Raw genomic sequence first — 27,705 nt, 5'->3', positions numbered from 1 at the left:
GATGTGTTTATCAGATATTTACAATGAAGTATAAAAGTATTTCGCACCACTGCAGTCTGGATAATATTATTTTGATTCATGTAATCATTTGATTTACTGTAAACTCACCAGATGAGTCAGCATAAATGCTTCCATCTCATTTAGAAGCACTGAGAATACTAGAAAGCACTCAGAGACAGCATACCTCTGCCAAGGTGAACTTTTGGCCTCTGGCACTTAAATACTTGGGCCCTAATTAAAACCGCAAGCTGCAAAGAGTGGACCCTTGAAACTCGCACAGGTGTGACTGCTCTGTAAAGCAAGAGGGAGCTGAAACCTGATGATATTCGTATTTTGTATAAAAAGGTGGTGCTGGAGACTTACTGTACGTCAAAGACAATAGACTGTAATTTTAATGGAATTTATGTTTCCTACATCCAGCTTACTTCCTGTATCCAGGAGGTGGCGCTATAACTTACAGTAAATCAGCTTTTAGACGTCTTCAGGTTGGGACTCTCATCAGGTGGTAAATGATATGACCATGTGAGGTCCAGTTACAACAGTTTCTTATTCTATGGCAATGTAACTATGAAGAGGACATAAAGGTTAAAACAAAGTAGTATCCAGTCTCCACCAGGTGGCGCTATGATGAATCTGTCCTTAATTTAATGTGCTCTTGCTAGGCTCATACCACACCTCTCCACCATGTTTGAAAGTCAGCCTCGTTTACGCCGTGCTCATGAGACGATTCCTGCAGACGGAAGAGAGCAATGCTGCGCCTTTTCATCAACTAGATGGTCATTTTATGATGCACACACCACCTGTCTCAACATCTGTAGAGGAGTCACACAGCTAGATTGTCAGCGGCGTGAAAGCATTATGAAAAAGTCGGACAAGATGTCATGGACTGAAGCTCTTTGAGGGGGTTTTGTCTCTGATGAAGTGGTTTTGAGTAATTTCCCAGATTTTCCAACAGAATGAGTTCAAGAGGTGTCGGCCCCATTAATGATACTCCTTTGTGAGCAGGGTATCTTGACCCCTGTTAAAGTACCGTCAGTAGGACAGCAGATGGTACCTACACTGGGTGCATGCACACACACACACACACACATGCACACACACACACACACACACACACACACACACACACACACACGCACGCACGCACACACACGCACACAAAGAGGAGTGGCCATGGCAACCGATTCTTAATGACCGGCCTGGTGTGTAGTGGAATCACTTGGTCTAATTTGTTAAGTAGCACCTCAGTGTATTTGATTTAATCAGTCTAGCCAAGACACAAAACAAGAGACACCAAATAAATGTTCAGCTGCCAAAAGCAGACAATAGATCAGACATCTTTATTTAAAACTGGATGTTGCTTTTAAGAATATTAAAAAAAAGGAATGTATTTTCGAGGTGGCATGGCTCAGAGGTTGAATGGCCATCCAGCCACCGAAGGGTCACTGGTTCGTTCCCCACTTCCCCTGGTGACCATATTGAAGTGTCCTTGAGCAAGATGCTAAATCCCTGATTGCTCCTGATGGCCCTGCCACTGACTGGTGACCCGTCCAGGGTGAACCCCGCCTCTCGCCCAGTGTCAGCTGGGATAGGCTCCACAACCCTAAGCGAATAAGCAGTATAGGAAATGGATGGATGGATGGAACGTATTTTCTTCTGTTGTGGAAGATCTTGATCTTGTATCAACATAAATCACATATAATAAGAATACTTGACGCTGTTTTCAATGAGAAGACACTCTTTGTGTTTTATATTTTGAGGAAGAACTTCTTCCTGTAGAGCAAGTAGGCTATGATCAGCCACAGCGTTGTCCCCCACAGGCTTTGGAGGAGCAACTCCCAGTGGCTCTCCTGGTGGCTTAGCTCCCAGCTGAATGGGAAATAGAAGCCCAGGAGAGAGTGACCAACATACACAAAAATGGAGTTCATCCCTGAGGGAGGATAGGAGAGAGGAGAAACATGCATTAGTATTGAGTACTGCGGTGCCAACCAGGAAGTTAGTGTCATCTTAGGTTCCCTCAAACAAAGCCTTTTTTTTTTTTACTTTGAATTTCAACTTTTTGAATTATTGAGGACAAAAACTTAAAGCCAAGTTTAGAAGATTTACAATTTTCGTTCAGCACGATAATTTGCACAGATGTATACCACTTGTATGTTTTTTGAAGAAAAATGTCTAGAAATACCAAGCTGATGTTGTTCTATGAACAAACTACACCACAAACGTGCGACTTCAAAGTCACCGTGAAGAGCTTTACTCCTCTTCTGTCTTCTTCTTCTACCTGATGCCTCAATCAACATTTTTAGATTTTTCTGAATGTTTTTTGACAATATAGAGAAGATGAACCTTCCTTGCGGAAGAACATTCAGGGAACAAATTAAAAAACAAACCATCAGAGCAATGCATGTTCTGTCCTCAGAGCAAAACATTTCTAGCTTGGAGAGTAAAAGGAAGAGTAAAAACACTTCTCCTTTAGGTATAAATGATATTTAGATTTATCCCTACAGCAGCATGATACTGCTGATGTGAAAAAAAATCTTGTAAAAGACAGATTTTAATGATATATCATGACAGTGAAACCAAAGCTGAAAGATGCTAGAAATGCTCCATAGAGTTGGGGGGGGGGGGGGGGGGCTGCTTGTGGCTTTTGGCCATGGTCGGTACCTGGATATATGAAAGGCTGTCCATCCCACCAGCCTTTGATATCAGAGATGACGTACATGGCTCCCAGCAACAGGAAGGAGAAACATCCCATACACGCCACATAGGACAATGACCTGGAGACACACACCAGCCGAGAGACTTTGCTGCAACATTTTACTCTGTACATCCGGGCATCACTAAAATGTGAGCAGACTCGTGTGAACAAGGGTGTTAAAACCGAGCCTATCAATCCATCTGCAGATAAATAACACCCCGGGGTCTTGAGCAGCGGGACAGTTAGCTGGAATGCTATGAAGCATCTGCAGCGGCTCCTGGCACGTGCCCCGTGGAGTCATGCCAGCCATCCATGTCGCTGTCTGTTCCTAAGTGCAAGAATGTTTGATGTAATATCATCTAATGCAAAATGGCTGCCTCCCAGAGCCTCCTTGCTGTGTGCTGGTTTTTATTTATTTTTTTTTATTTTTTTTTAATCTAAGCTGAAGTGGGGCCAAAAAGTACTCTTAGCCGAGAGTTAATTACTTCTAGACATCCAGGCAGGGACTCGTACTCAAGAGCTCAATAACCTGTGTGCATGATGAACTGCCTGTAAAAGCCAGGCAGGTAATGGCGAGTGATGAGCGCAGCTTTAGTGGTGGCCCCTGTGGAGCATCAGGAAGAATTTGCTTACACATCACAGATGAAATGCATTCTTCCTGCTGCAACGTTAAAAGATCACATCATATTAAGGGGGAAGTGGAAGTCGTAAAGTACGTCTGGGCTAGTAATTGTGCCTTATTTCATGTAAAATCCTTTTATCACGATGCCTTGTTTTTCGAAAACGACAAATGCTAGTTTGGGAACTGCACCGTGGTTTAATATATAGATGCATTTCCCAGAGCCTGATTTTGTTCCATCACAGTGGTAAAATATGTTGCCAGTGCTGCCAGCAGGGAGGATACAGTCTCTTTTTATTTTTTCATTTTTTGTGGGTCGTAAGGAAGAGTGATCATGTTAGGAGGATGTATAACCGCTCCACCTCACACTTCTGACAGCCTGGGTGATTATTTACAATCCTGGCTGTCATTAGAGGTAAGTAAACGTGTGTTTTAGCGGCCATGATTTGTGCCAGTTGGAAAACCCATCCTTTCTTTTGTGAGAAAAGTGGCTGGATTTAGAGGGTCAGGAAGCACTTACCAAAGGTTTTTATTGACAGGTATAAATCCTCCGTCTCTCGTGCACTTAGAAAGGATGGCTGCAGAGATTCCCTGAGGGTGGAAATGAAACAGATTTCAAATCGATGAAGGGCGATTAAAGCCAGTTGTGTTGGGTTGCTAAAACGTGAGGAAAAAGAATCAAGCAAGTCAGATGAGCAAACACACGCACACACACACACACACACACACACACACACACACACACACACACACACACACGCACAGGATCGAACACCAAACACGGCAAGTTGATCAGTACACTGGAATGTTTCTCCGGTAGAGAAACCTCCAGAGGCCCAGCAGCCTTATTAGCCGTGATCCAGTATCTGATGAACCGGACATCAATACAAGATTATTGTCTAATCTATTTACCTTTAGGTATGATTTAGATACTCGAAGCAACACTCAGAGAGAAGCCAGGGCAGTGGATCAGAGTCTGCTTGTTAGGGGGATATCCATCATGTGTATAGATGACAGAATCGATGGCGTGGAAATAGCCAAGCCGAGGCTGGATTGAGTCTCCAGGCAATCCAGGCAGCAGGATGTGGGACGGGGCTGGTATGTGGGGCAATCGCTCAATTTCAATCTCACACTTCTGGAGCCTGATCGTTGGATTTTAATTAACAAGGGCTGTTGTTTATTAGGAATACGGCACATGGCGGCTCCTGAATAACAATCCACCATCACGCTCAAGAGAGCAGTGGTGTAAAACCTGCCGGTACCTTCCCAACAGTGACTTTAACGTGGTTGCAGAGCTGCTAGTGGTAAGAGCAGATGTCTGAAACAGCTTCCTGCAGCCCCTCACAGGCAAAACAGAGGTAGAAAACAAAGCATCACTCAAGCTCATTATATTTAGGCCGATACGTAGATTGAGAGGTGACAAAAGCATGTGTACTTTAACAAAAACATGTGGGACTATTCTTTACTTGAGAATCTGTTCCAAAATTCAATAAACTCATGTTATCGAATCACTGCAACAGATTTTTTTTTTTTATCATTGTTGTTGTCGTTTTTTTTGCTTCAGTCAAACTGGATTGAAGTCCCCATATTGATTTACCACTAAACACTCTGATCCTGAACATAACATGATAATCTCGATCATCTATGTAGCATCAGGTCAAGCATGACACTGTAGAACAAACATAAAAGCCTCATGTTTATTCATGTCAACATGTGTTACTTTATCACCCTGTGCCTCAGGGAGAAGCCACATGGATCTAATTTATTTCACTAGCCTCCAGCCACATGCACCACAACAATAGTCAATAAGATTCAACACCAGGAGACAAAATGGGGAGATTTGTCATTTAAGAATTGAGGCTAATGACATAAAATAGCACCATAGAATTTCAATTCTTTCACATTTATTGACGAGGATTTGTCCCTCATTCACAAACACACAGGCAATTTCTCCAATCATGTTTTTACGACAGTCATGTCTGACCTTTAGCACGATTCAAATCTCGTTGTTGTACAGTTAATTCTGCCATTGTGATGACTTGCTTGAATAAATCTGAATATATGACAGATGTAGCACTGATAAGTTAAATAATGACTTTACTTCGAATTTGAGAAACTTCAATTAAACGATTTCCAAACATGAGGGAGGGATGTTAGTAGGGGTCGAGGAAGAACACATTCAATTTCAGGAACAGGAACAGGACACGATAAGCCGTCTTGCATTTAGCCGTACTGTTCCGGATCCATCTCTGATTTCGTCAGAAATACTTTCAGACCTTGGTGATGAGTTACGGCGTTACCATGATGAGGCAGCCATGTCTGATATGTCACCACTGAACGAAAAACTGTTGTAACTAGACTCTGCATGGTCAGATCTTTTCCATAGTTCACACGTTTTGAGGAGCGTTCTGGCCCACGGACAGGAATTCAAGTCATCTAACAGTAAAAAAGTTACACTCAAATGAAGATATTTGGGGAAGTAGCACTTTAATGACATGAGTCATACAAATAAAAGAAGGCTGAAGAAATCTGATGTCTGACGTAACAGAAGAGCATCTACAACAGTAATATCAGCTGTGTTAATGCTTCTGACACCGCTGGCCCCTTCTCGTATTCCTGCACTGTTGGATTTCAATGCCACTGATGCAGCCAGCGCATCCAGCTCCATCATCGCTCCAGGTCACAGGATGTCTGCCAGCACAACACGCAGACTCCCGCTAACCCTGTTTCATAAACGAGCTCCATCTCCGCAGCATCTCACTCTATTTCAAAAAATGAGGGCCGAACACAGTTCAGCCAAGCCTGGGCTTCACCGCGGATGACTGTCAATCTCATTAGAGCAGGCTAACAGCCTCCTGTCACAGGTTTAGAGATGCAAAACAGGCCATCTCGTATAACACCCGGCTGCTCCCTGTGGGACACATTCCCTCTCTCAGTGAAATAGAGGCTGGCTAAGCTCTTTTTGCGTTTGGGGACCACCCAGAATGAGCAGCAGCTCCAAAATAAATATGACCTGTACAGAAAAGCAATAAAATGCATTTTCTTTCATTTAATCTTGACTTTTTTTTTTGATACTGTCATATTGGCCGAGGATGTAGCACGTGGGATTGTGACCCGATCTTCATCACATGCTGAGTGTAAGTAATATGCAGCACTCTTATAATCTAAAACCACATGTGAGGCACACAAAGGCAATCAGAGACAGTGTGTATCCCCCTGTGGCACTGGATACCCATGTCTGCCCGGAAACACACGTGGATGTTGTTTAACTGTACTGAGATCACACACATGTCCTCTGCTGAGTCCAGCTAATGACGGGCTACAGCCGCTATGACTAATACCCGAGTAGCTGGGAAACTCATTGCAGACTATACCTGCAAGTAAAATGAAGTATTGTGTGAGTCACATAAGCAGGAAGGTGTTGTCCTGGTTTATATAATTACTCCGAGGTACTTTACCAGCTGTGTTTAAACTTCCTCATGAGTTTACCTACCAGGAGGACGGCCCACGCCAGGAATCGGCAGAGGATGTGGAAGTTCATCCCTCTGTAGAAGAGGATTATTTTCCCTGCCTGTGGACAAAGAAGGAAAGATTCTATCAAACATTCAATGAGAAATAGCATGTAAACACGAACAACCAGCGTGTTGGGTAACCCAGTGAGATGTGGGTGTCAATGCCGTGTCTCTGATGTGGCAGTTACATTTCTCCCATCCCTTGGAGCCAGATGTGGGGTGTAAGTCATCTGTTGCCTCTGATGAATTTGGTGATGATGAATATGTCTCAGCTGAGGACATTAGCAAGGACAAACACAGGGGAGGGTAGCGGACACCTGGTACTTCATCCAAGACGCGCTGAGTGAAGGGCTCAGGCCTAACCGCCCCCACCGGGAATTCAGCAATGTGGCTGCTTTTGAATGGCAACTTCCCACAACACAAACATGATGATGTGACGCCGTGGTGGAAAACCAAACGCTCTCCCTTCACTTCCTGGCTACAATTTGTCAATAAAGGAGGTCAGCTGTGCAGCTACAGAAAAGTAGGAAAAGCTCTCTCACATAACTTCAATTCATATGATAGAAGTTGCAGTGATTGGAAACAAAAGTCATTATTTTAGGGACATTGACAAAGTTGCTGTTCTTTTATGTGTTTTACACTGCAGAAAACTGAATATTTATAGATGCCACATCGGCTTTCAGACATAAGAACAGGTTGGGCTTTTTCAATTGTCACAAAGCAACGTTAGCATTTGTCACAAAGCTGTTACAGTAATAGAATTTTTTAAATTGCAATAATAAAGTCGAGAAGTCAGAAAGTTTAAATGTAAAAATTACTACATGCTTTCTGTGATTTGCTTGCATGCATATGCATGTATGTATATATATATGTTACAAGAGAAGTTACAAAGTTGAATAAATTTTCGAAGATTTAGTGCGTTTTAATAAAAAGGGTTGCCTGGAGTCTCTGGTTGCTGTCATGAGGACTAAAAGCATCAACTCAACAAAATGTAAGAAAAACACCCAGTTGTTGTTCGGATGTTACCTCCCAAATTAAGATAAAGGAAGGTTGTTTGTGGCTGTCAAATTATTGAATGTTCTAAACCCAGCCTGTTGCTAATGGTTCCTGGTTAAGACTTCACCGTTAATAATTCTCACTGGATCTACTTTTTGATTCAAATTAGTTTTGGATTTGCTGTGGTGCTTTTTTGTGGAAGCGGTGCTCAGTGTCAGATGGATTGCGTCACATTTTTCACTTCCTGCCTTCACGGTCCACTTTTGACTATTGATTTCCACTTTTGGACTCTGTATTGGACTTCTAATATTTCCTGTTTAATTTTGGAAGTTTTTCCTTCGTGTGTGTTGCAAGATTTGCTTCCAGTCTTCAGATTTGCGACTCTTTTACATCATCTGTGCTGCTGTTATGTGTCTCGGGGGTCTCCAGCAGTTCTTGATATTTTTATACATTTGTTCTTCCAGTATTTAGTTTGCCTGTCCAGTTCCACTGGTTCTTGCTATGTGGATAATTATCTCTTTACCTGTGTTGCACTTTTGGATTTTGCTGATTAGACTTATTTAGCGATCAGTGTATGCCTAATTTTTTTTTCTTCTTATTTAACAGTCCATGAGCCAAGGAACCCAAATTTGGGACACCAGTAGATTCTTGGGGGTTATAATTCTCATAGTTGATTTTTGCTATCATTCATTTTATAAAACCTCTGTGGACAAAACAGCACCTGGACATAGAATTACATTTGTGCTCATTTTGGTTCTTTCAGTCAGGACCACATCCCCTTCTGTCTGGTGCAGTGTACAATTCACCTATTGCTTAGACCCGCCCCCTTTATGGTCCGCCGCTCACTCGGACAAACAATTGGTGCAGTGACCCAAAAGCAATGAAGCTGTCAGAGTCAGAATGACAACCGGAGAAGCTCCTCACAACTTTTTGGGGCAGCTGAGTTGAACGTGTGGCCGACCACATTTGTGTCTGATGAGGTATGGCTTTGGAATAAAGATCAGATAAACCCCATTAGCCTCTCAGGATACCTCATGTTGGAGTTAAATTCATCCCATGTGCATCATTACACCATTTTCTTGAATCGTATAAATCAAAGTAAAACCAGATGCAAGTCACGATTCCTAATGTTTATCTGTGGTGTTCTGAAATCAGGATGTCAGCGTATTGTGCAGCAGCCATGGACTGTGATTGGCTCGTATGCATACGTGGGCGGGTCTCAGCGATAGATCAGTTATCACTGTTAATAATCTGAGTGTGAGCATACAATACCTGACATTAAAAATTAAAAAAAAAAAATTCAAAAGAACTGTTGACTATCTCCATAAAATGGCTCAACTGGAAAAGAACCAGTTTGAACGTTAATGCCAAGGTAACAGAATAATCACTGGTTGGATCGCAGAGGTGAAATACTGCACACGATCTGTCTTACCTGCATCCCCAGGAATCCTATGACAATGGAATTGATTGTACCCAGAATTCCCTCTGGGTCGAAGGGTTGAGTGGTGTGATACATTTCCTGAAGAGGACAAAATCAACAGAACCAGTTGCTGTTTTGATCCACACACTGCCCAGTGTGTTTCCATAGATTAAATGACGTATACTCCATGAACAAGGTCTTACTTTGCATGTGGGGTACCTGAACATGTTGTCACCAAACATCCATCTATCGATGTAGCCTGCCGCGCCTCCGGTGCAGTTCGGATAACGACCGTCGTCACCGATTCCACCAGCTCCCAAATACCCTCTAATAGCAACAAGTGCATCAGTATTATGAGATAGCATGTTGTGTACAGTAGCTCTTACTGAATTTAGTACTATAAATAAGTGAAAAATTAGAACATAAAGCAAGCAAAGGTTCTTCAGTCTGATCTCGTTTTTAAGATTTTAGAATCAGACTAAACCCACACAAGAGCTGGGTAGAGTTCTATAAGTGAACTCAACACAGTAATGTAACATGGATGCCATGCAGGGCAAAGAAACACACAAAGCAGCACTTGGCAGAAGACTCAGAGCGAGGAAGATGGATCCTCTGCCTCTGCTCCTCTTATTGCACATGACAGACTGAGATTGGCTAATTATGCCCTCTGAAGCATCCACCACAGCCCCATAAATCATGGAGCTTCCTAGCACCAGTAATACAAAACACCAGTGCTGCAACACAGTGGCATAAAACTGGGGATCCCCCCCAGCGCGGAGAGCTGCAGGATATACAGTGCATATTTGCGGGAGCAGATTCAGGACACTGGGAGTCTTGTTGGTCAGACGTACGTGGGACAGTTGGGCACAGGCAGGAGGAAGGTGATGCACAGCCACAGAGTCTCCAAGAGGATGATAATCAGCCACTGTGGCCAGTACAGGACCACATCCTGGATGGGATTCCACCAGGGACCCTGCAACAGAACCACATTTAAATATCTTCAAGGTTAAAAAAAAAAAAAAATCCCCCGACACAATTTTTTTTAAACTTTTTCCATACATTTAGATTTGTAGTGACCCGGGCAGTATCTCAGTGTGGTGACTGAAGTTAGGGTTGGGCAATATATCTATATCTAGTGAATATTATATCTTGTTGCCTTGGCAACCTCTCAATGGGGGATCTCACAGTCCATTTTCAAGTTCTCATGTTTATGTCTCAAGTAGAGGGAACTACTTAACACTGTTGAAGCATCCCCAAATTCCTTTCAAAGGGTTTTAGTCTCAATGCCTGAAATAACATCTGGAAATATTTTTGTTCTATGGCAAAAAAAAATATGCCATTAGGTAAATACCGCACTAATTCTATTTGCAGGCGAGTTTTGAAGCAATTATGTGTCTTAAAACCAGCTGATGCTAACAAGCGGCTACGCATGACGACATGGATGTTGCAGACACCGAACGAAAAACAGAAGAAGCACAAAGCTGATTGTGATGTTGAAGTCGCACGTTTGGGGTGTAGTTGGGTCATAACGTTAAAGGTGTACTTTCAACGGTTGCATTTAAGCTGCAGAAATCATGAAATTATTGTTTCTTTGTGAATACTTTACTGAACAAAACATAGAAGTTTCATAAACTTAGTTTCCGCGTGAATCCATGAGAACACCTACAAACCTTTGCCATCCCTGCAGGTCTCTATAAGTCACTTAATTGTTCATTTCAGTCGGATGCAGTCACACAGGTGATTGTGATGTCAAAATTGTTTTTTCAGAATGTGTTTTTATAGCTTCTTTCTGTACGGTTAGCCTTCTAGTGAGCTTCATAAGTTCAGATGATTGATCTGAGTCATGACAGATCAGTTAAAAGTGGGCCACCTCGGCTACTTTTCATCCTGGCGTTGATATGAGTGATAATGAGGTTAATTCTCACTTTCTGACAGGAGATTTTCTCAGGTGAGATTGTTGCCTGTTGCCGTTAAGTGAACATTCTTTACTGGAAAGTGGGATGTCTCAATAACTTGAGTGTAAGTCATGCACCTTTGGCCAAGTTATCAACAGGAATCTAAAAGTTCCCCCGGTGAGTGGACCCAGAAAGGCATGGGGCAAACATTTTCTGTTGTGTTGCTTCAGCTTGGTCTACTTTAACGTTCTTTAAAGACTGACGAGAGTGAAGCTGACAGAGCTGCTCACCGCTCTCTGTGGGATTTCTATCTGGCCCCACAAAGTCTGCAGGACAGACAAAGCAAAGTAGGTGAAGCCCAGCCGCTGCAGCACTCCGGGGATCCTCAGCCAGGACCAGGACACTGCAACACAGTCACACACACACCCTTGTCTGTGTGATGAATATACCAGCGCACAACCCAGGCAGCGTATAAATATAACTCACTGGTGTGGAGCTATTCCTGCTGATCAGAGCAGATTATAAATCAGGAAACTGATAATATAGATAATGGGAACATCTTTTCAATCATCCCTCTACTGCTGCTTCCTGAAGTGGGATGATGGACAGCGTGAGTCCGTGGGAGACGTGTCAGCCTGCCGGATACTGACATTTCAGGAATGTGGGAAGCCAATCAAAGGTACCCGGTTATCTCTTGATCTGGACAAATGATGGAGGACGGGACTGACTCTTGGCGGAGAGATTGATGGTAATCTACACATTAGTTAATTGAAAACCTCTTTGCCGCACAAAGTGCCGTAAAAACAATGAAATCCCAATCATTGATCTGGTGAAATCAAATAAGAGGAGGAAATGTCTCCTTCCAAAGGAAAAATGGGGAAGCTTTTACTAATGACACATTTGTTAATCTGCAGGTTACACCTCCCCCCCCACACTCCTCCACACCCATGAGAGAATCTACTGTCTCTGTCTCCTCTTAACAGCATCAGCTCCGAAGAAATGGACTCTTTTTCTAATTTCACGTTCTGATCACTTGATGTCAAGGTTTCTGTGTGTGTGTGTGTGTGTGTGTGTGTGTGTGTGTGTGTGTGTGTGTGTGTGTGTGTAAATTATCTTTTTTTGTTGTTTTGACCGTCGATGTATTTCAAGATGTGAGAGCTGTGCCATCTGCCTCCCAACTATGAGCACTTTCATTGATTGACTGAGAAAAAAAATATGCTGTAAACGATATTACACAGTGCAGGATTGGTTTAGGGCATCAAAAAGTTGGGCAATAACTTTGGCAAAGGGGACTTTCTGGTATAAGAATCATCATCCTCTGATGGCTCCTAAAAGACAGGGTTTAGAAAGCAGTCTGGTCACATGGTCACCGACTGCATTTGTGGAAGTGGGCCAGTGATAAACAGGAATAAGGAAGTCTTTCATCCGTAGGAATGTCCTGATTTTACCTTAGCTGTCTGTTATTGATCAACTCTTAAATTTTTCATCTCTTCTATGCCTGATTATTTTCATTTGCTCAGCTACCTACTGAATATAGCAATACAATAACAACAACATTCATAAAATTATGATAGTAATTACAATTATAATTTTAAGGACTTTGGCTTTGAGTGGCTGTAGAGAGAGGAAAAACAATATTTGTGGCCACCAGATACAACTTGTTCCATTGATTTGAGGAATTTTTGGCAGTAAATACAAATTGTTCAAACAAGTTTTGAAGATAAAATTCCAAATAACAACTAAATTATGGGGGGGGAAAAAAGTTGTGTCCTGTTGCCACAAATGAATACAAATGTTGGAACAATTTGTATCTCGGGCCACAGAATATTTTTCCGCTCCAGCGCTCTGTAATTTGTACCATGATTTCTAACCCCAGCAATATTGCGCTGACTCACAGTCAAACTTTAACACCTTCCTGTCTGACATGGATTCATCATGTTGAGCTGATAGGAGTCCACTCTCTTATTAGATCAAACCTTGCCACCAACTGGCCGAGGACGTCCTTGGAGAGGGAGGGAAAAGATGTAGTTGATGGTAAATGTCCCTGCACTGCTAAGAGCAGCGCCAGCAGCTGCTGCACGAGGATGAGGGCTGTAACACTATCTGTTTGTAATCGTCCATTAACGCAGCGGTTGGTTTTGCTCAATCTGCCCCTGTTAAACGTCCCCTGGTGCAGGATTTTGAGACTACACACAATAACAATATTTTTGTTAACCCAGTTACACAGACATCCACCCAGGAAAGTCCATTAGCACTGGGGATGTCTAATGTGTGAACGGCGCCCTGCGTGTCCCCAGGTGGACGATGAAATGGGGATTTTCAGACAGCTTTTCCTGACGCGACTCTGCTGCTGTGGCTTTTAACACCAATCTAGAGCCCAAGTCACATTTGTCTTTGTTACCTGGCTGGTTTTGTGTGGTGGTTATAGCACAACCACATGACGTAATGCAGAAAAAATGCTTGAAAATACCAATCAATCAGTCAAGATGAGAAAATGCAGCTTGAGCCACTCAGCATTAAGAAAATTCCCTATTTGTCCCATTGATGCAAACTATTGTTCTATACTATACCGATTTTCATTTCATGATTTTTGCAAATATGAGAGAGAAACACGAAACAAAAGCATTCAAAAACAGGATGCACGGACGAACAGGGACACGTTCTGCACCTACGTGGACCGTCTCTGGGAGAGTAGTTGAGGAAGCAGAAGCCGAGCATCAGCAGGACGAAGGTCCTCCAGGAGACCTTACGCAGCAGCTGCAGACGGCTGAGCCCTCTCCTCTGCATGGATCTGAAAGCTAATACCACTGAAGTCCCGATGATGAACACAAACCTTCAACAAACAACACAATTATCTCATTCAAATGTTCTCCTAAAACTAAAATTTCTTTTGCGTTTTTATTGAATCCATTTGGGAGAGGGTTCAATTTGGAGGGTACAACTGTACTGGCCGTACTTTGACAACTTGAATCAATATGACTGGTACACAGTAGCAGGGATTTATACACACAGGTGAGAAATGAATTGAAAACTGACTCAATGAATGTAGAAATATCCTGATCTGGACTGGTGTTTTTACTGAAAGGGGTACCTGTGAATTAGTTCTAGTCCCCAACACACAAAAACAAACATGCAGGAGTAGTCGCACGTCTTTAGTTCCTTCTCAAATAAAGAGAATTGTTTTTTTCTAATGAGTACTGGCATTTTTCAGTCAAATCAGTCCTTGAACACACTTATTTTCTGTAAAATGACTTGACCGACAATGTGTTTTGGGTTTTAACACCAACGCAGCCTTTGCTGTCTCGGGTACTGGAATGCTGAGACACTTCTCTCTCTGATGGGAGTGGTTTCTTTATCCAGGGGACACCAGAGGTCAGTGAATGGTCTGATGTTGACGAACGTGTTGCATATCACATGTTACAGCCCAGTGAAAAACCTGTTTTTCTGATGTATTTCTCCACCTCTGGAATCAAAAGTTTCACAGGCTTAAAGAATTGATGCCAGAGCCCTTTCTGCTGGTCACTCTTACAAATCTATTATTTATATGAAATCATACCCACAACCATATCTACACTTGTAAGAAGCAAACAAACTTACCACGGCATGACAAGATCTGCCACAGTGAGACCTGCAATAAACCAAAGACATTAATACTTGATGTTGATGCCATCAGGCTTGTTCTGGGTCTAACTAAGAACAATGTTATGCTCTCCTTAATATACTGCCTCTCTTATTCTGAAAAGACGTGATTAATAAAAATCTGCACACCTGGTGACAGCAGCGCCCCTGCAGCAAAGAAGAGATTAATCATATCACCTCTGAAATCAATGCTGTAGATGTGGCAAAGAGGCTCTTATAAAATTATAATTGAGTACAACCCCTAACAATATTCAAAAGAAAAAGGGGCCTGGCATGCAGCCTCAACAGGCACCAGTCAGACGTTCGTGCTCAGCCAAAGCAGATCAGTCATGGCCGTTCCCCTCCCGTACTGTCCCAGCTGCCATGTAAACACATCCCTCCTCCTCCTCATCTCCTCCTCGGTTGTTAATAACAATAAACATCTATAGATCTCGACTGTGATTCAGTCTGGATGAGGAATGGCGTCTGTGTGTTTGGTTTGAGGCGGCATTCATCATAATCAGTGGCAAGAGGTCGGGAAGATTAGAGAGGAGCCATTGAATTACAGCCTTGAGTTCACTGTGCTGACGATGACGTATGTTAATATTTGCTGCATCACATCTACTGAAGAGCAGATGGAGATAATGATGCCGCCTCCCACTGGCCAAGAAAACCACTCTAAAAAGGTTTCATCGTCTTAAATAAGACTTCAAATATCAGTAATCTAACAGGTTCAAATGTGATTAAACTCTAGGAGGTTTTATCAAATAGAACAACAATCAAATTTGCAGTAATCCAATGATTATCTGTGACTAAAATTTATGTTTCAATCAAAAGACTAAGATCAAATCCAGAAATTGAGAGAAGAAATGCTTTGTTATTGTACTTTTTTCATGTATCTGTACTTTACTGGACTATTTGTCTAACAGCTTTTTACTTTTACTTCATACCGTTTAACTCCTCCCTCTAACATGCAGCCCATCTTATGCACTGCAATCCAACAATTTCCCACAAGGGATTAATAAAGGATTTCTGATTCTGATTCTGATTCTGATTCTGATTCTGATTTATTGTGGAAAGAATAATTTTTAACTCCTTAAATTTGAAAAACTGGTTGGTTAGATAGGTTTTGTTGCACGACAGACAAAAAAAATCATAAAAAAAGATGTAATAAGAGAAGCAGACAAATACTTCCTTAATGTTTCAGCTACTGCAGTGTGGGGAAATACTCTGTGTATAATATCATATGTTTTGTATCTAAAATGAGCAGTTCACAATATACTGAGCAGCTTCTGTAGCACTTTCTCTCAAAGATGCAGGGCACGGGACATACAGGAGAGCCTTTCTTAGGTTAAAAGTTGAATAAGTACTTTAGTCATTTTCTTACATCAGCATTTGGACACTGTCTGTAAAAAAAAAGTACTTTTGCTACCTCTGACTAACCCCCCCCCCCTAAAAAAAACCCAAACAAAACCTTCAGAGACACGCTTAAGCTCAACACAAAAAAATTAGAAAATCAGTTGAAATCAGTTGAAATAAGACTGTCGCAGCCTGTGCTCTACAAGCAGCTGTGTCATGTTTACTTTGTGTTTTCATGCAAGTACTAGATGTTACTTAACCGTTCCATGGTGCGTGTTGGAAGAACCAGTAACCTCCTCCGCCGTAGTTCACAAAAACCATCACCGTCAGGGCGAACCTAGAGACACAGCGCTGAGTAAGCACTTTAGAGAGCACGACTGAGTAAAGCAGACGTACGTGGCTTAACCTTCACGCACCTAAGACAACAATGTGGGTAAAACTGCCATCCTCAGCATGTGAAATACTGAATAAAACACACCTGTTCAACTAACTAATTCACTTCTGAATAAAAGGTAAAGAAACCCATGGAGTTTGGTTTCTTTTTTAGGTTCTGTCACATTCAGAATGCAACGTAATGCAACCCAAGCATTATGAATCACTCAGGAAATGAACACTTGTCCTCTGGATCTCCTCGAGCAGGAGTGCTGACCAAAGACTTTGCATCTAATATATGATACACTTTATACTTTAGAGCTGGCCGAGGCTGCCGTGATGGGGCGCCTCACTGAGCCACGCAACGGAGGGGAGAAGGAGTTGGTGCTGAACGTCAGAAAAATGGGTCCATTGCATAATAAAAGGTCAGGTTTGAATGTGGTGGAGGTTTCGCCGTGGGGCAGATTCAACCCCAAAATACGTGGATTTATTGTTTTCATTTGTGTTTTATTTGATAACTGAGGAAAAAAAAAACATAAAAAGGAGTGACTTTAAGTGTTATAATGAGATGAGAACAACCTTTAGGGACAAGCCTGTCCGATAAGGTGCATCGACTTCTGCTCGTCTTGTTTTTCTGGCTATTCGATTAAGAGGCGCAGCAGGCCATTACTGCTCTTCTAGTCCCAACCAAGATTTTAATCGGTCACTATCATCTCAAAAGGGCTATTAAAGCAGAAAAACCCCGGTGCATATGTGCTCTCTCTCTCTCTCTCTCTCTCTCTCTCTCTCTCACACACACACACAGACACACACACACACACACATGTGCACACAGGCTATCATTTAAATTTTGACGAACACATCCATTAGTCTCCATAGTGACAAAGACAAAGGTTAAATCACCAGCCACATGAGGCCTGGTGAAAATCACCACAACATCAGGGCTTATTGGCCATCTTTCTAATTGAAACACGCTGGGTGTCAGAGCAGCGTTTTAGCCAAATGACATTACAAATGCCACATATGTGACACTGATAATGATTAAAAGAATATTAAATGCCTTATTAATAGGATGTGATAATAAAAGAACAGGCTGGAGCACCACAGGCGTGTTTCATGTCTTCTAATCAGGTTTAGCTGTAAATATAACTCCCTCCATCGAACATTCATCACTTCAGGAATAGAATTCACTCACGTCCGGGAACCAGCATCCAGGATTTATGGCTGATTACTGATAGACGCGTCTCTCCTGCAGCAGGTTATGACTCACTGATAGACGCTTATAGACCTCTTTGATTGGAATCACTGTACATGCATTTCCAATTAGAGTATCAGCTCAGTACATTTGTCCATTGCAAATGGATAGTTACACTCTATCACTGCAGATATTGAGTTACCTTCAGGTCATATCAAATACACGGACACACAATCTAGTCATAATAAATTACTGGTACCTCAGAGTCAAGGTTTTGTTTTGTTTTTTTGAAGGCCAACCTATCTGAAACACAATCAGAGGAAAACTTAAAGCGCAGTCAAAATAAGGCCATCTGTTGTAAAACTGTAATACTTGTTCTCTTTGTTGTACAGCGCTGCTAACTACTGCAGCCGTAGGAAAACCAGCGACAAGCTTTTAGTAGCGCGGCACAAGATTAAAATCCAAATCCTTTTAGAAAAATTAACGTGCGACGGTCACTCCACAGTCCCAGTATATCATGTCAACAGGGCCTGAGCGATGATCAGGAAAACCTTTCAGCTTTTGCCTTCAGAAATGTCTCAGCATTTATGGCAGATGACTGATGCGTCTGTTCTCCGTAGAAAGTTGTCAGGGGCACAGATCATAAGTCACGGGCGGCGTTAATCTAGAGAGCTGAGTCACAGTTTGATTAAATGTGTTGTCAGGTATGAGAATTCCCAGGATTATCAATAAGACCGTTAATATGTGACAAAGATCTCTAACCCCTGAGTGACATTTCAGCTAATAGGATTGCGTATGGTAGAAGAAGTTTACCAGTACAGGATTTTTGGGGCTGATGCTGATATTAAGGAGTACGAAAATCAGATGAAATACATATTTGATATTTCTTCTTATCAATCTTACTGTTGCAATGATCCCTGAAATGCAGTTAAGATATAATGGAGGCAAGTTCATTAACGGTTAAACAATACACTCTGTGATGCGAAATAATTACATCAGTGCACTCGTATATAATGAGAACTTATTTTTGGGCTTTGGGCCAAACGCAAACACATCTCGCCTCGTCTGTTTTTTTCTGATTGCAATTATGCCAAATAGATGCACTGTGCAAAGTGCCACTCTGACATCCGTTCAAATTATGAAAATGTGATTTTACATATGTAAAGAGCACTTTTTTTAACCTCACAATAAAGAAAACTGAGATTTACATAATTCTGAATATATTTTACATTAATAATAATACTAATGATGATAATGATAATAAGAATAATAATATTAATCAACCCGCATGGTAGCCCTGCACCACAGCTGGACCGATACTAGATTTTTGGGACAGATGCTTGGAATAACTTATCAGTTACTGTATATAACATATCAATACATTAACTGATATTTGTGTTGCAATGATCGCTCAGAAGTATGAATATAAAACACGTCCCGAAGACCCGTCATGAAGATAGGATATTTTACAGATGCAACTCAGCATCTTTTTTTAAAAAACAACAACAACATCAGACTATTTTCATAGTTAGTTGTAATCAGTCCTTATCAGCCACATAGAGATATCAGTCAGGCTGTGGCCTGGACTGTTACTTTAGGAGATGAAAAGTTTTCACATATCTGTTCCTTGAACGGCGGCACGGTGGTACAGTGGTCAGCACTGTTGCCTCACAGCAAGAAGGTTCTGGGTTGGAGTCCCCACTCAGGCACAGGGTCTTTCTGTGTGGAGTCTCCATGTTCTCCCTGTTCCTGTGTGGGTTCTCTCTGGTGCTCCGGCTTCTTCCCACCATCCAAAGAGATGCAATTGGGGACGAGGCTGATTGATACTCTAAATTGACTGTAGGTGTGACTGTGAGTGTGAATGGTTGTCTGTCTATGTGTGTGAACCCTGGGTGAACCCTGCCTCTCGCCCGTAGCTGCTGGGATAGGCTCCAGTCCCCCCCCCCAACCCTAAACAGGAATAAGTGGAAGAAAATGGATGGATGGATGGATGGATGGATGGATGGATGGATGGATGGATGGATGGATGGATGGATGTTCCTTGAACCTCAGGTAAATGGACTCAACTGGTCCAGCTCCCAAAAAAGAAAACATGTGGCATTTTTTAATTCAGTGGTTTCAGATGTTTTTTGTTTGGCTTTTTTTTTTTTATTCAAAATGAGGAACGGTCTGCTGGATGCTGCCTTTGTGCTGCTGGGTTTCCTCTGGCTCTCCGTGTTGGCAGGAGATCTATGGCTGTGTGGATGTGTGCTGATATGTTGACGGTATTATTACATCAATTATTTGGCAAGGGGGAGGTCAAAGCCACACCAGCATCCTGTTTCCAGAGAGGCGTGCTTTGTGTCTACCCCCAGGCCACAATTAAGGCTAGCAGGGAGCCCAGATTCAATCACATGCATCACTCCTGTAACTGTCCAACAGCAACACACTGTTCCAAACCCGAGACGCCCTCATATCAGAAATCATGCCCAAAGCTATACCGCCTGATAACAAAAGCTTGGGGGAGCATGTGGCCAGACAGTGACCCCAGTAATTATTCATTACGCTGGGTCTGTAGATTTTCATCAGACTGCTGCAAAAAGAATTAGCATGTGAACGAACTGCATGTGGTGATAGACTGATAAAGAGGACGGTTGTTGATGGCATACATACCCTCGGAAAGTGTCCAGAGAGCGCAGGCGTGTTTGTTTGGGTTTAGAGGCATCAGATTGACCAGCATGTGCAGCATCCTAGAAACAACAACGGTGGGGAGACAAAAATGTCAATGTCCATACACTGCGTAGCATAGTATAGTCATAGTATAAACAGCAGTATTTGTCCTCTCAACATATGAACCTACAACGTGAATGAAAAGAATATGTATTTTCAAATGAACAAGTTCAAAGCAGCATTCTGCAGTTTTTCTGAACAGCAGCGCCCCCTGCTGATACAGGCAGCAAAAAACAGGACGCAAAATTAGCAGAGTACCGCAACATTGCGACATTTTTACAGCAAGACTTGGACAGACTGGAGACATGCTTTATCATTGATTGGTACGCTTACCAAGATGCAGCTCATAGCTCACGTTAAACTGATTAATGACAAACAGAGGAGTCTGTTTTGTTTTTTTTCTGTTCTAAACTTCCTCCAGCTGTAATGACTGCTCTGAGATAGTTAGCAGTACACGAAAGTAGCAAGTGGTGACCCTGAGTTTTGAGCTCGGTCCACTCAAAGTATGTAGAGACGTACGGAACTCAGGGGAGGAATCAAAGAGGAATTGTGCTCACTCACAAGTCAACATGCCATCAAAATGAAAGTGATGGTGTTCATTTCATTTCAGAATGTTGCTTTGTTGCATTATTCAGTGAGTCTTCAGGGGGAGAGTACTTTTTAAGTACAAAATAGTGTCACATCAAAATGCTACTAGCATGAATGTGCTGGCAAAAAAAAAAAAAAAAGGTACACAGTTTCAGGACACGCTGCAGCATTAGCATTTTATATTTGTGTTCATTTGATGAATGTAAGTCCAATGTTGATCCACAGAGCTGAGGGCCAGCTACTGCAGAGACAGCCATGTATGTTTTCTGAGTTATATTTGAACTGGACAATGTGCTCGAGAGTTTGGAGAGTTTGGACGGTATTAGCTGCCAGTCTCCATTAGCGTCATACTAAATGCATGTGACTCACTCTATCTGCATTCATAAAGACATAATGCATATGAAAAGAGTATTATAGTATATTTATAATACATATATAAGGCAAAATACATTTTGGGTACAATATTGCTTTGACTAAGACTTAACATATCAGGAATTGTTCTGAGATGTGAAAACATTGACAAGATGAGTCAGATCTCCTCCAAATGATGGTGGGCATCTCTCTGGTAAAAATCCTCTGTGCTGTGTGGCGGCGCCCCTTTTACCGCTCTCTGTGAGAGCAGCATTGAATGACTCTGGCCTGCTGCCCTCTCAGTTGGATTAGCTCGACTCGCTGGCCTGCAGTTTAAAGAGCCAGAGCAGGAAGACACCAGCGCTAATATGTCATGATGGATCTGCATGCCATCCAGGCAGCATATGGAAGACAGAGACATTTGCTTGGACGAATGAGAGGAGCTATTCATGCTCACCAAAAATATACCATTAAGCAGGATGACTGGAGCGATGCTTCCATGTAAATCTGCTTTACAATTGGCTCTGCTAACATTTGTATCAATCATTCCATTAGTGTCTCCCCTCCTCCCTGACGGCCAGAGTCTCTGAACAATTTTGGTATGCATCTCATTTTGCCAATGAAAATAATGCAGTGTGAGTCTTGGATCAAGGCAATGTTGACTTGTGATTGCAAGAAAAGCACAGAGACATTTTTCCAGTTAAGAAATAGCAGTTATTCTCTAATGCACCTCAGAATGTTTTCACTGCAGTGGCGGGATTTTTCAGCATTAAAGAAACAAAATTAAGTAAAGAACTAAACTGACGGTCAGGAAGACTTTCATTGTCACAAACAAGGAATGCGTTTAGTCGCATCCATCCGTTTACCTCTTTAGCTAAACATCTGCTGGCTATCAAATTCAAAAGAATCCCCCCCTCCCTCTCTCTCTCTGCTGTCAGGGTTATCATTTCAGCCCCAACATGCTACTGTCACCACTTCATTAAAAAAAAAAAAAACCTGTCAGTTTCTCAGACCACAAAATGTGACACAGGAAGATGTGCTAGCAGTTTATTCTCTACCAATACGAGTGATTCCCTCTCCTGATCAGCACTCAAATCCACTAGATCGCCTACATTTCTACATTTATGTATATTTCTAAATATTCTTGTGTATTCTTGAAATGTTACACAGTGTTACACAATGTTGTGCATTCTTGAAATGTCACACAGATAATGTGTACTTTTACTTCACCCTGTTGTCTGACTGCATTTATTCAGATGTCAATCGAATGCATTTACATACTTGATCCATCGAGTACTGAGGGTCTCGGCAGCAAAGTTTCTTGCGATGCCTCCTGTGAAACGAAAAAATACGGGCTGTTTCTGCTGGATTCAGTCAAGAGTGTCACTGAGTGTGATGCACACAGAACATGTGTGTACCTGTAGATGGAGGGTCCCACGATGAGTAATAGAGCAGTTACGGCCAGGAGGAGAGCAGCTACTACAATGGCTAACACAGAATGGAAAAAGACAATGTTTACAGGGTGATGTGTCATGCAACAGCACTGACCCTGTCAGACTGGGTGTCAGGAGCTGAAAACTGCACATCAGAGTAGCATCTGACCGGGATAAAAGGCCTGATTACCAATCCAAGCTGTCCCATCTACCCATCTACTAAAGTTTCTCAAGGACAGCCCAGGAAAGTGTCCAACTTGTTTCCATTGTGGTTCTCAGTGTGTCGGCAGTCAAGATGGTGGAATTAAAAAGTGTCTAGACAGCAACCGAGTGACCACTAAAGCCAAAATCATACATCCAGAGAGCCTCTAAGAATCGTCAACACCTGCACTAGAACTGACACACAGAAAAAACAGGCTAACATCCCTAGGCTCCTACTTAAGGGGTCACTCATTCCATTTCACAGCTTTACAAACTTTCTCTCTCTCTCTCTCTCTCTCTCTCTCTCTCTCTCTCTCACTCACTCACTCACTCTCACACACACACACACACACACACACACACACACACACACACACACACACACAAGGATACGTATTTAACCAACAGAGAGAGGACATTTTTGGAACGTGAGGACATTTTAGCCGCTCCTCACATCTTAAAGGGCCGTCGTTTGAAGGTCAAGACTTGGTTTTAGGGTCGAGGTTAGAATTAGGTTCTGGTCAGGGTTAGGGTCAAGGTTAGGGTCAGGCAGTCAGTGTAGATGGTTAGGTTTAGGGTGAGGGGCTAGGGAATGTATTAAGTTGATGAAAGTCCTCACTAAGATATAAGTACAAGGATGTGTATCCTCAATATGTAGCAAGTACAAGAACACACACACATACACGCACATAGGTTGTGGAAGCAATTAGGGGTTCAGTATCTTGCTCAAGTAAGTGAGAATCAAACCAGCGACCCTTCAGCTCTACCCTGAGTACTTTGTCACGTTGATTCAGAAATCCTGAGAAAAGAATACTGTCCTTTGTGGGCCAAAACAGGTCAGCAGCGCTGGCTCTGGTGTAATTCTTGACAACAAGATATAACTTGTTACACTCAAATAACTAAGCTGAGCAACAAGTGATATCTTGTTTCCTCTCCATGCCCACTGTCTCTATGGCCGCTCTGGGCCTCCGTAGAACTCCCCTGTGGCTCTCTTTCAGTCAGTCACTGTCAAGGCTGATCCCTCGTATGACAAAGGGGAAATTAATGGAACATTCTTGGTCCGTCCATCACAGAGCACGCTGTGTAATCTAACCCTGCGACATCCAAAAAGGCTGCACTGGAAAACAAGGATCACACTGCAGCCTGGCTTTCTTTTATTAGCTCAGTAAATAAATGTCTATGCCGGATCATAGAACCTGGATTAGGCTAAAATATTTACTTTGTTTTAATTTGACTTTAACACGCAGTCTCAGGAGATATAAGTGTGTTCATGCGTCAGAGCAGAGGAGACGGGGAGGCCGTCTGTGCTGTGTTTGCCTTCAGTGGAAAAACAAACAAAAAGAGGCCATTTTAAACGGAGCAGACGGCCACACTATGACATCCTCTCCGAACCAAGAGTGGTCACTTAATCACCTCTGAAAAGTCGTGGCATGTCTGGCGTCCACTCATAAAAACGCCATAAAGCTCTGAGCACACAAGCTGAGCAGCTCTAGCAGGCCAGCTAGCTCTATTAGTTACTGTCAAAATGAATACTAGATAGAATCAAAACAACGAGGTTAAGTCCTGTTTATCGACACATTTCGCTTCACTTAATAGAAGTCAATATCTTGGATTTCTTTTAAAGAATGGAGACGGCTGCAGGTGACTTGTGGTTTGTGGTACAATGAAGAATACAGTGCTAACCTGATTAAAGGATGGATCAGCTTCACAGAAACACATCCGCGCCTCAGAAATGACCTCAATCAATCTGAGACGCTGAACTGAACTTTTGAGATTCCCTAGCAGGGCCTCAGCTGCTGACCAGACCATCAATTAAGCTGAGCAAGTCCTATGGGGAGTTTGTATAATCACCAGTGTGTGGAGCTAATGGAAGCTCATCATACCGTGAGGGCTGCAGTCACACTGACCATATATCTGCTCACATAATGGCTACTTGGACTTAAAAGTCTGATCCACAACATAATCTGCAATATTGTTAAGTAGGGGTGTACATTATGGAGAGAGACGCTTTCAAAATCCCATTACACCCTAATCCTTCCACGCTCCCTAATGTATTACCCACAATCCTCCACGCACACAGCCAGGCCTTCAAAACAAACAGAAAAGCTTTTCTTTTATCTCTTTTCAAGCAAGCATGTCTTATCTGATCAATACACATCATGTCCCACGAGACGGAGGAGTGCTCAGTGGAGGTGGACAAGCCCAGCAGTTCTCCTCTTTGCTGACTCAATTAAGTGGAGAGTGGATCAAAAGCTCGACCCGAGCCTGAACACAGGTACCTTTACTAAAACTGGACCAGTTTGTCTCGTGCACTTACGCAGGTATGCGTTGTTCGGACTTTGGTCCACAATGTGAATGCAGCTGGCATTCCTGGCAGGGTCCCACATCTGGATCCAAATGAAGTAATGACCCCCCTCCTCATATGTCTGAGTCCACCTGCATCCAAAACACAGAAATATCCAGACACACTTAAGATAAGAACACATTAAATCGTTTTTTTTAATTTCTCTTTTATTCTAAATATCTGGGGGTCTTTAAATAACTACTTTTTCCTTATGTCTTCACTGTCTGTGGCTTTAAAAACTACATATGCAGCACAGGAGTGCCATCTAGTGCTCATGAACAAGAAGAGCATCCCTCAGCTCCAGTTTCAGACCCCCAAAACATGTATTACATGTCCACATTGATCCACTAAAGGGATGACATACTAGCTATCACTTGGAGTGTTTTTTCAAAAGGGTGAAAGGAAATCAATAGCAGCCCAGTCTGGTTAGAGACCCCAGCATTGATCAAGAAAGTCCAGACCTCTGAGGGGGGGTGAGACCAACTGAATCCCTGGAACCATGTTTACAGGTGACCCCCTGAAAGGGAAGCTCCACCTCGCTGTCTTGTCAGTCCTGATGGTTTATATGGGACAGCTGTCTGCTCCAGTTAAGATCCCTGGTGAGGTTTGAACAGGACAAGCAGCTGTGGAGCTTTAATGAGCCCTTTTCATCAATATTGGAATGTCAGGTCTTATTAACCCCAAAAAGGCTCCTGATCAATACCCGGCGAGGTAGCTTGAGGGAGGGCATCACTCAGGTCCAGAAAGCAGGTCAGGATTACTCCCCCAACCCTGTAAATAATCTGGCTGTCTGCCAACGCCACCGCACTAAATTACATCTGGAGACAAGAGGAACATAGTCCTGCTGCTTCCACCCCTGGGATGATGCTCAGTGAGTGTTTTAAACTCTTACCTGCAGAGAATTGCATCCCTCTCCTGTGATTCCACTTGCACGGTCAAAGTGAATTTTGTGCTGATCACTGCAGACGCGTTGTTGTTGTTGGCTTTCACGTTGGCCAAATGCTGGTACACACACTGAAATGTAAACACAGATGCAGCACTGAATAAACGTATGCTGCAGCTACACTTTGGGTGCAACACCAGCAGGGATTTAGTAATTGAGGATGTTATATGGGGTGTTATATGACGATTAAATGTAAGGCAATAAAAAAAAAGTTACAAAATAAAAGGTTTATTTGTTCTCTTTTATAGATGTGTCTTCAGACATCTCACAATTTTTGGTCGCTAGCCAAACAGGTGTGGAATAATTTATTTACAGCTTGGCAAAGAAGGAAATTCAAGATTTATTGTCTCACTGCTATTCTGCACCAATAAAGTCATATTTTATACTCATTCCTCTCATGGCATTGGAAGGGTGTAGAGTGAAATATGCACAAACAAAAATACCAAAAACAAACACAGAAACAAGCGAGCTTTTCCAAGTTTGTCTCTGGTGAATAAAAAGAAAAAAATGAAATCTCCTTGCACTCAATATTTCTTATTTCAAGAACTCTTTTATTCTACAAATAAATCATCAGTCCTGTGAGATTTTCAATAGTTAAAATTGAAATTTCCGTGTGTCTGAATTTAAGTTTAATTATGAATTTATTTAATAACAACTTGATGGTACTCAAAAATGTACCCACCAGACTCCAAAACGTCACCCCCCTTTTCAGAACTGAATTAGGATTTTGCAGCTGATGTTAAAACCCTGCATGGACGTTATTTACCTTGTAGCAGTAATCCGAGGTGTAGAAGACTCCTACATCTTGGGGCAGCTGGTTATAAAATATTAACAAGGCCTGGTCCATTTTCAGAGCAGGTCCTGCCATGATTCAAATATTTATAAATGGAAAACAAAGCCTTTCATAAATCATAAATGTACAGTAGCATCAGATCCTCATCGGGGTTGCTGAACTCTTGATCTATTTTTGTAGGTCCATTTTAACCTTTAAATGTGACAAACAGATGTAAACACACACACACACGCGCACACACACACACACACACACACTCAGAGTTTCAGAATATTCAGCGTATGACTCTGCATCTGCCGCCGATGAATCCATGTCAACCCACCTGAGTGGATGTGTCCCCAACCGAAACTGGTTAAAAGGATTAATGAAGTTAAGCTTGCTCGCAGGAATCTCCCAGGCTCCATGTTGCTGCATGAAAACAGTCACAGCTCATCTTTATGACACCAATATAAAAGTGGTCAAAGGGCAGCGTGCATGTGAGGTCCCTGTCATTTGTGATGTTCGGAATCGTTTAAAGGGATAGTTCACACAAAAATGTTCATTCGGTCAGTACCCTATTATTGTGGAAACTCAGATTAAGTTTATTTTACTCCTCAAAACACTGCTGGAGTTTCACAGGAGAAGGAGTGGCAGTACTGTCCAAAATTAAGGCTTCCATATTT

At 42.3% G+C, this 27,705-nt stretch overlaps 1 protein-coding gene across 1 annotated transcript; it reads right to left on the bottom strand.

The window, feature by feature from the left end:
- Positions 1 to 1,404: 1,404 nt before the first annotated feature.
- Positions 1,405 to 27,447, bottom strand: LOC147247834 (heparan-alpha-glucosaminide N-acetyltransferase). The gene is made up of 18 exons (XM_086180267.1): positions 27,366 to 27,447; positions 27,017 to 27,111; positions 26,200 to 26,321; positions 25,281 to 25,399; positions 22,748 to 22,817; positions 22,611 to 22,662; positions 20,334 to 20,410; positions 16,375 to 16,451; positions 14,735 to 14,765; positions 13,810 to 13,970; positions 11,428 to 11,540; positions 10,094 to 10,215; positions 9,446 to 9,569; positions 9,255 to 9,341; positions 6,808 to 6,885; positions 3,835 to 3,905; positions 2,662 to 2,774; positions 1,405 to 1,930 (listed from the first exon to the last, which is right to left on the bottom strand). Exons 1-18 carry the CDS (start codon positions 27,445 to 27,447, stop codon positions 1,749 to 1,751), a joined length of 1,776 nt encoding a protein of 591 aa, XP_086036393.1. The 3' UTR covers positions 1,405 to 1,748.
- Positions 27,448 to 27,705: the final 258 nt, after the last annotated feature.

This window comes from Aulostomus chinensis, chromosome 16 (assembly GCF_037954235.1).
Source record: "Aulostomus chinensis isolate RoL2024-O1b breed Wild chromosome 16, RoL_Achi_v1.0, whole genome shotgun sequence".
Taxonomy (NCBI): Eukaryota; Metazoa; Chordata; class Actinopteri; order Syngnathiformes; family Aulostomidae; genus Aulostomus; species Aulostomus chinensis.
Note: the sequence above shows the minus strand (reverse complement) of the source record. Positions and strands in the feature narration are given on the sequence as shown.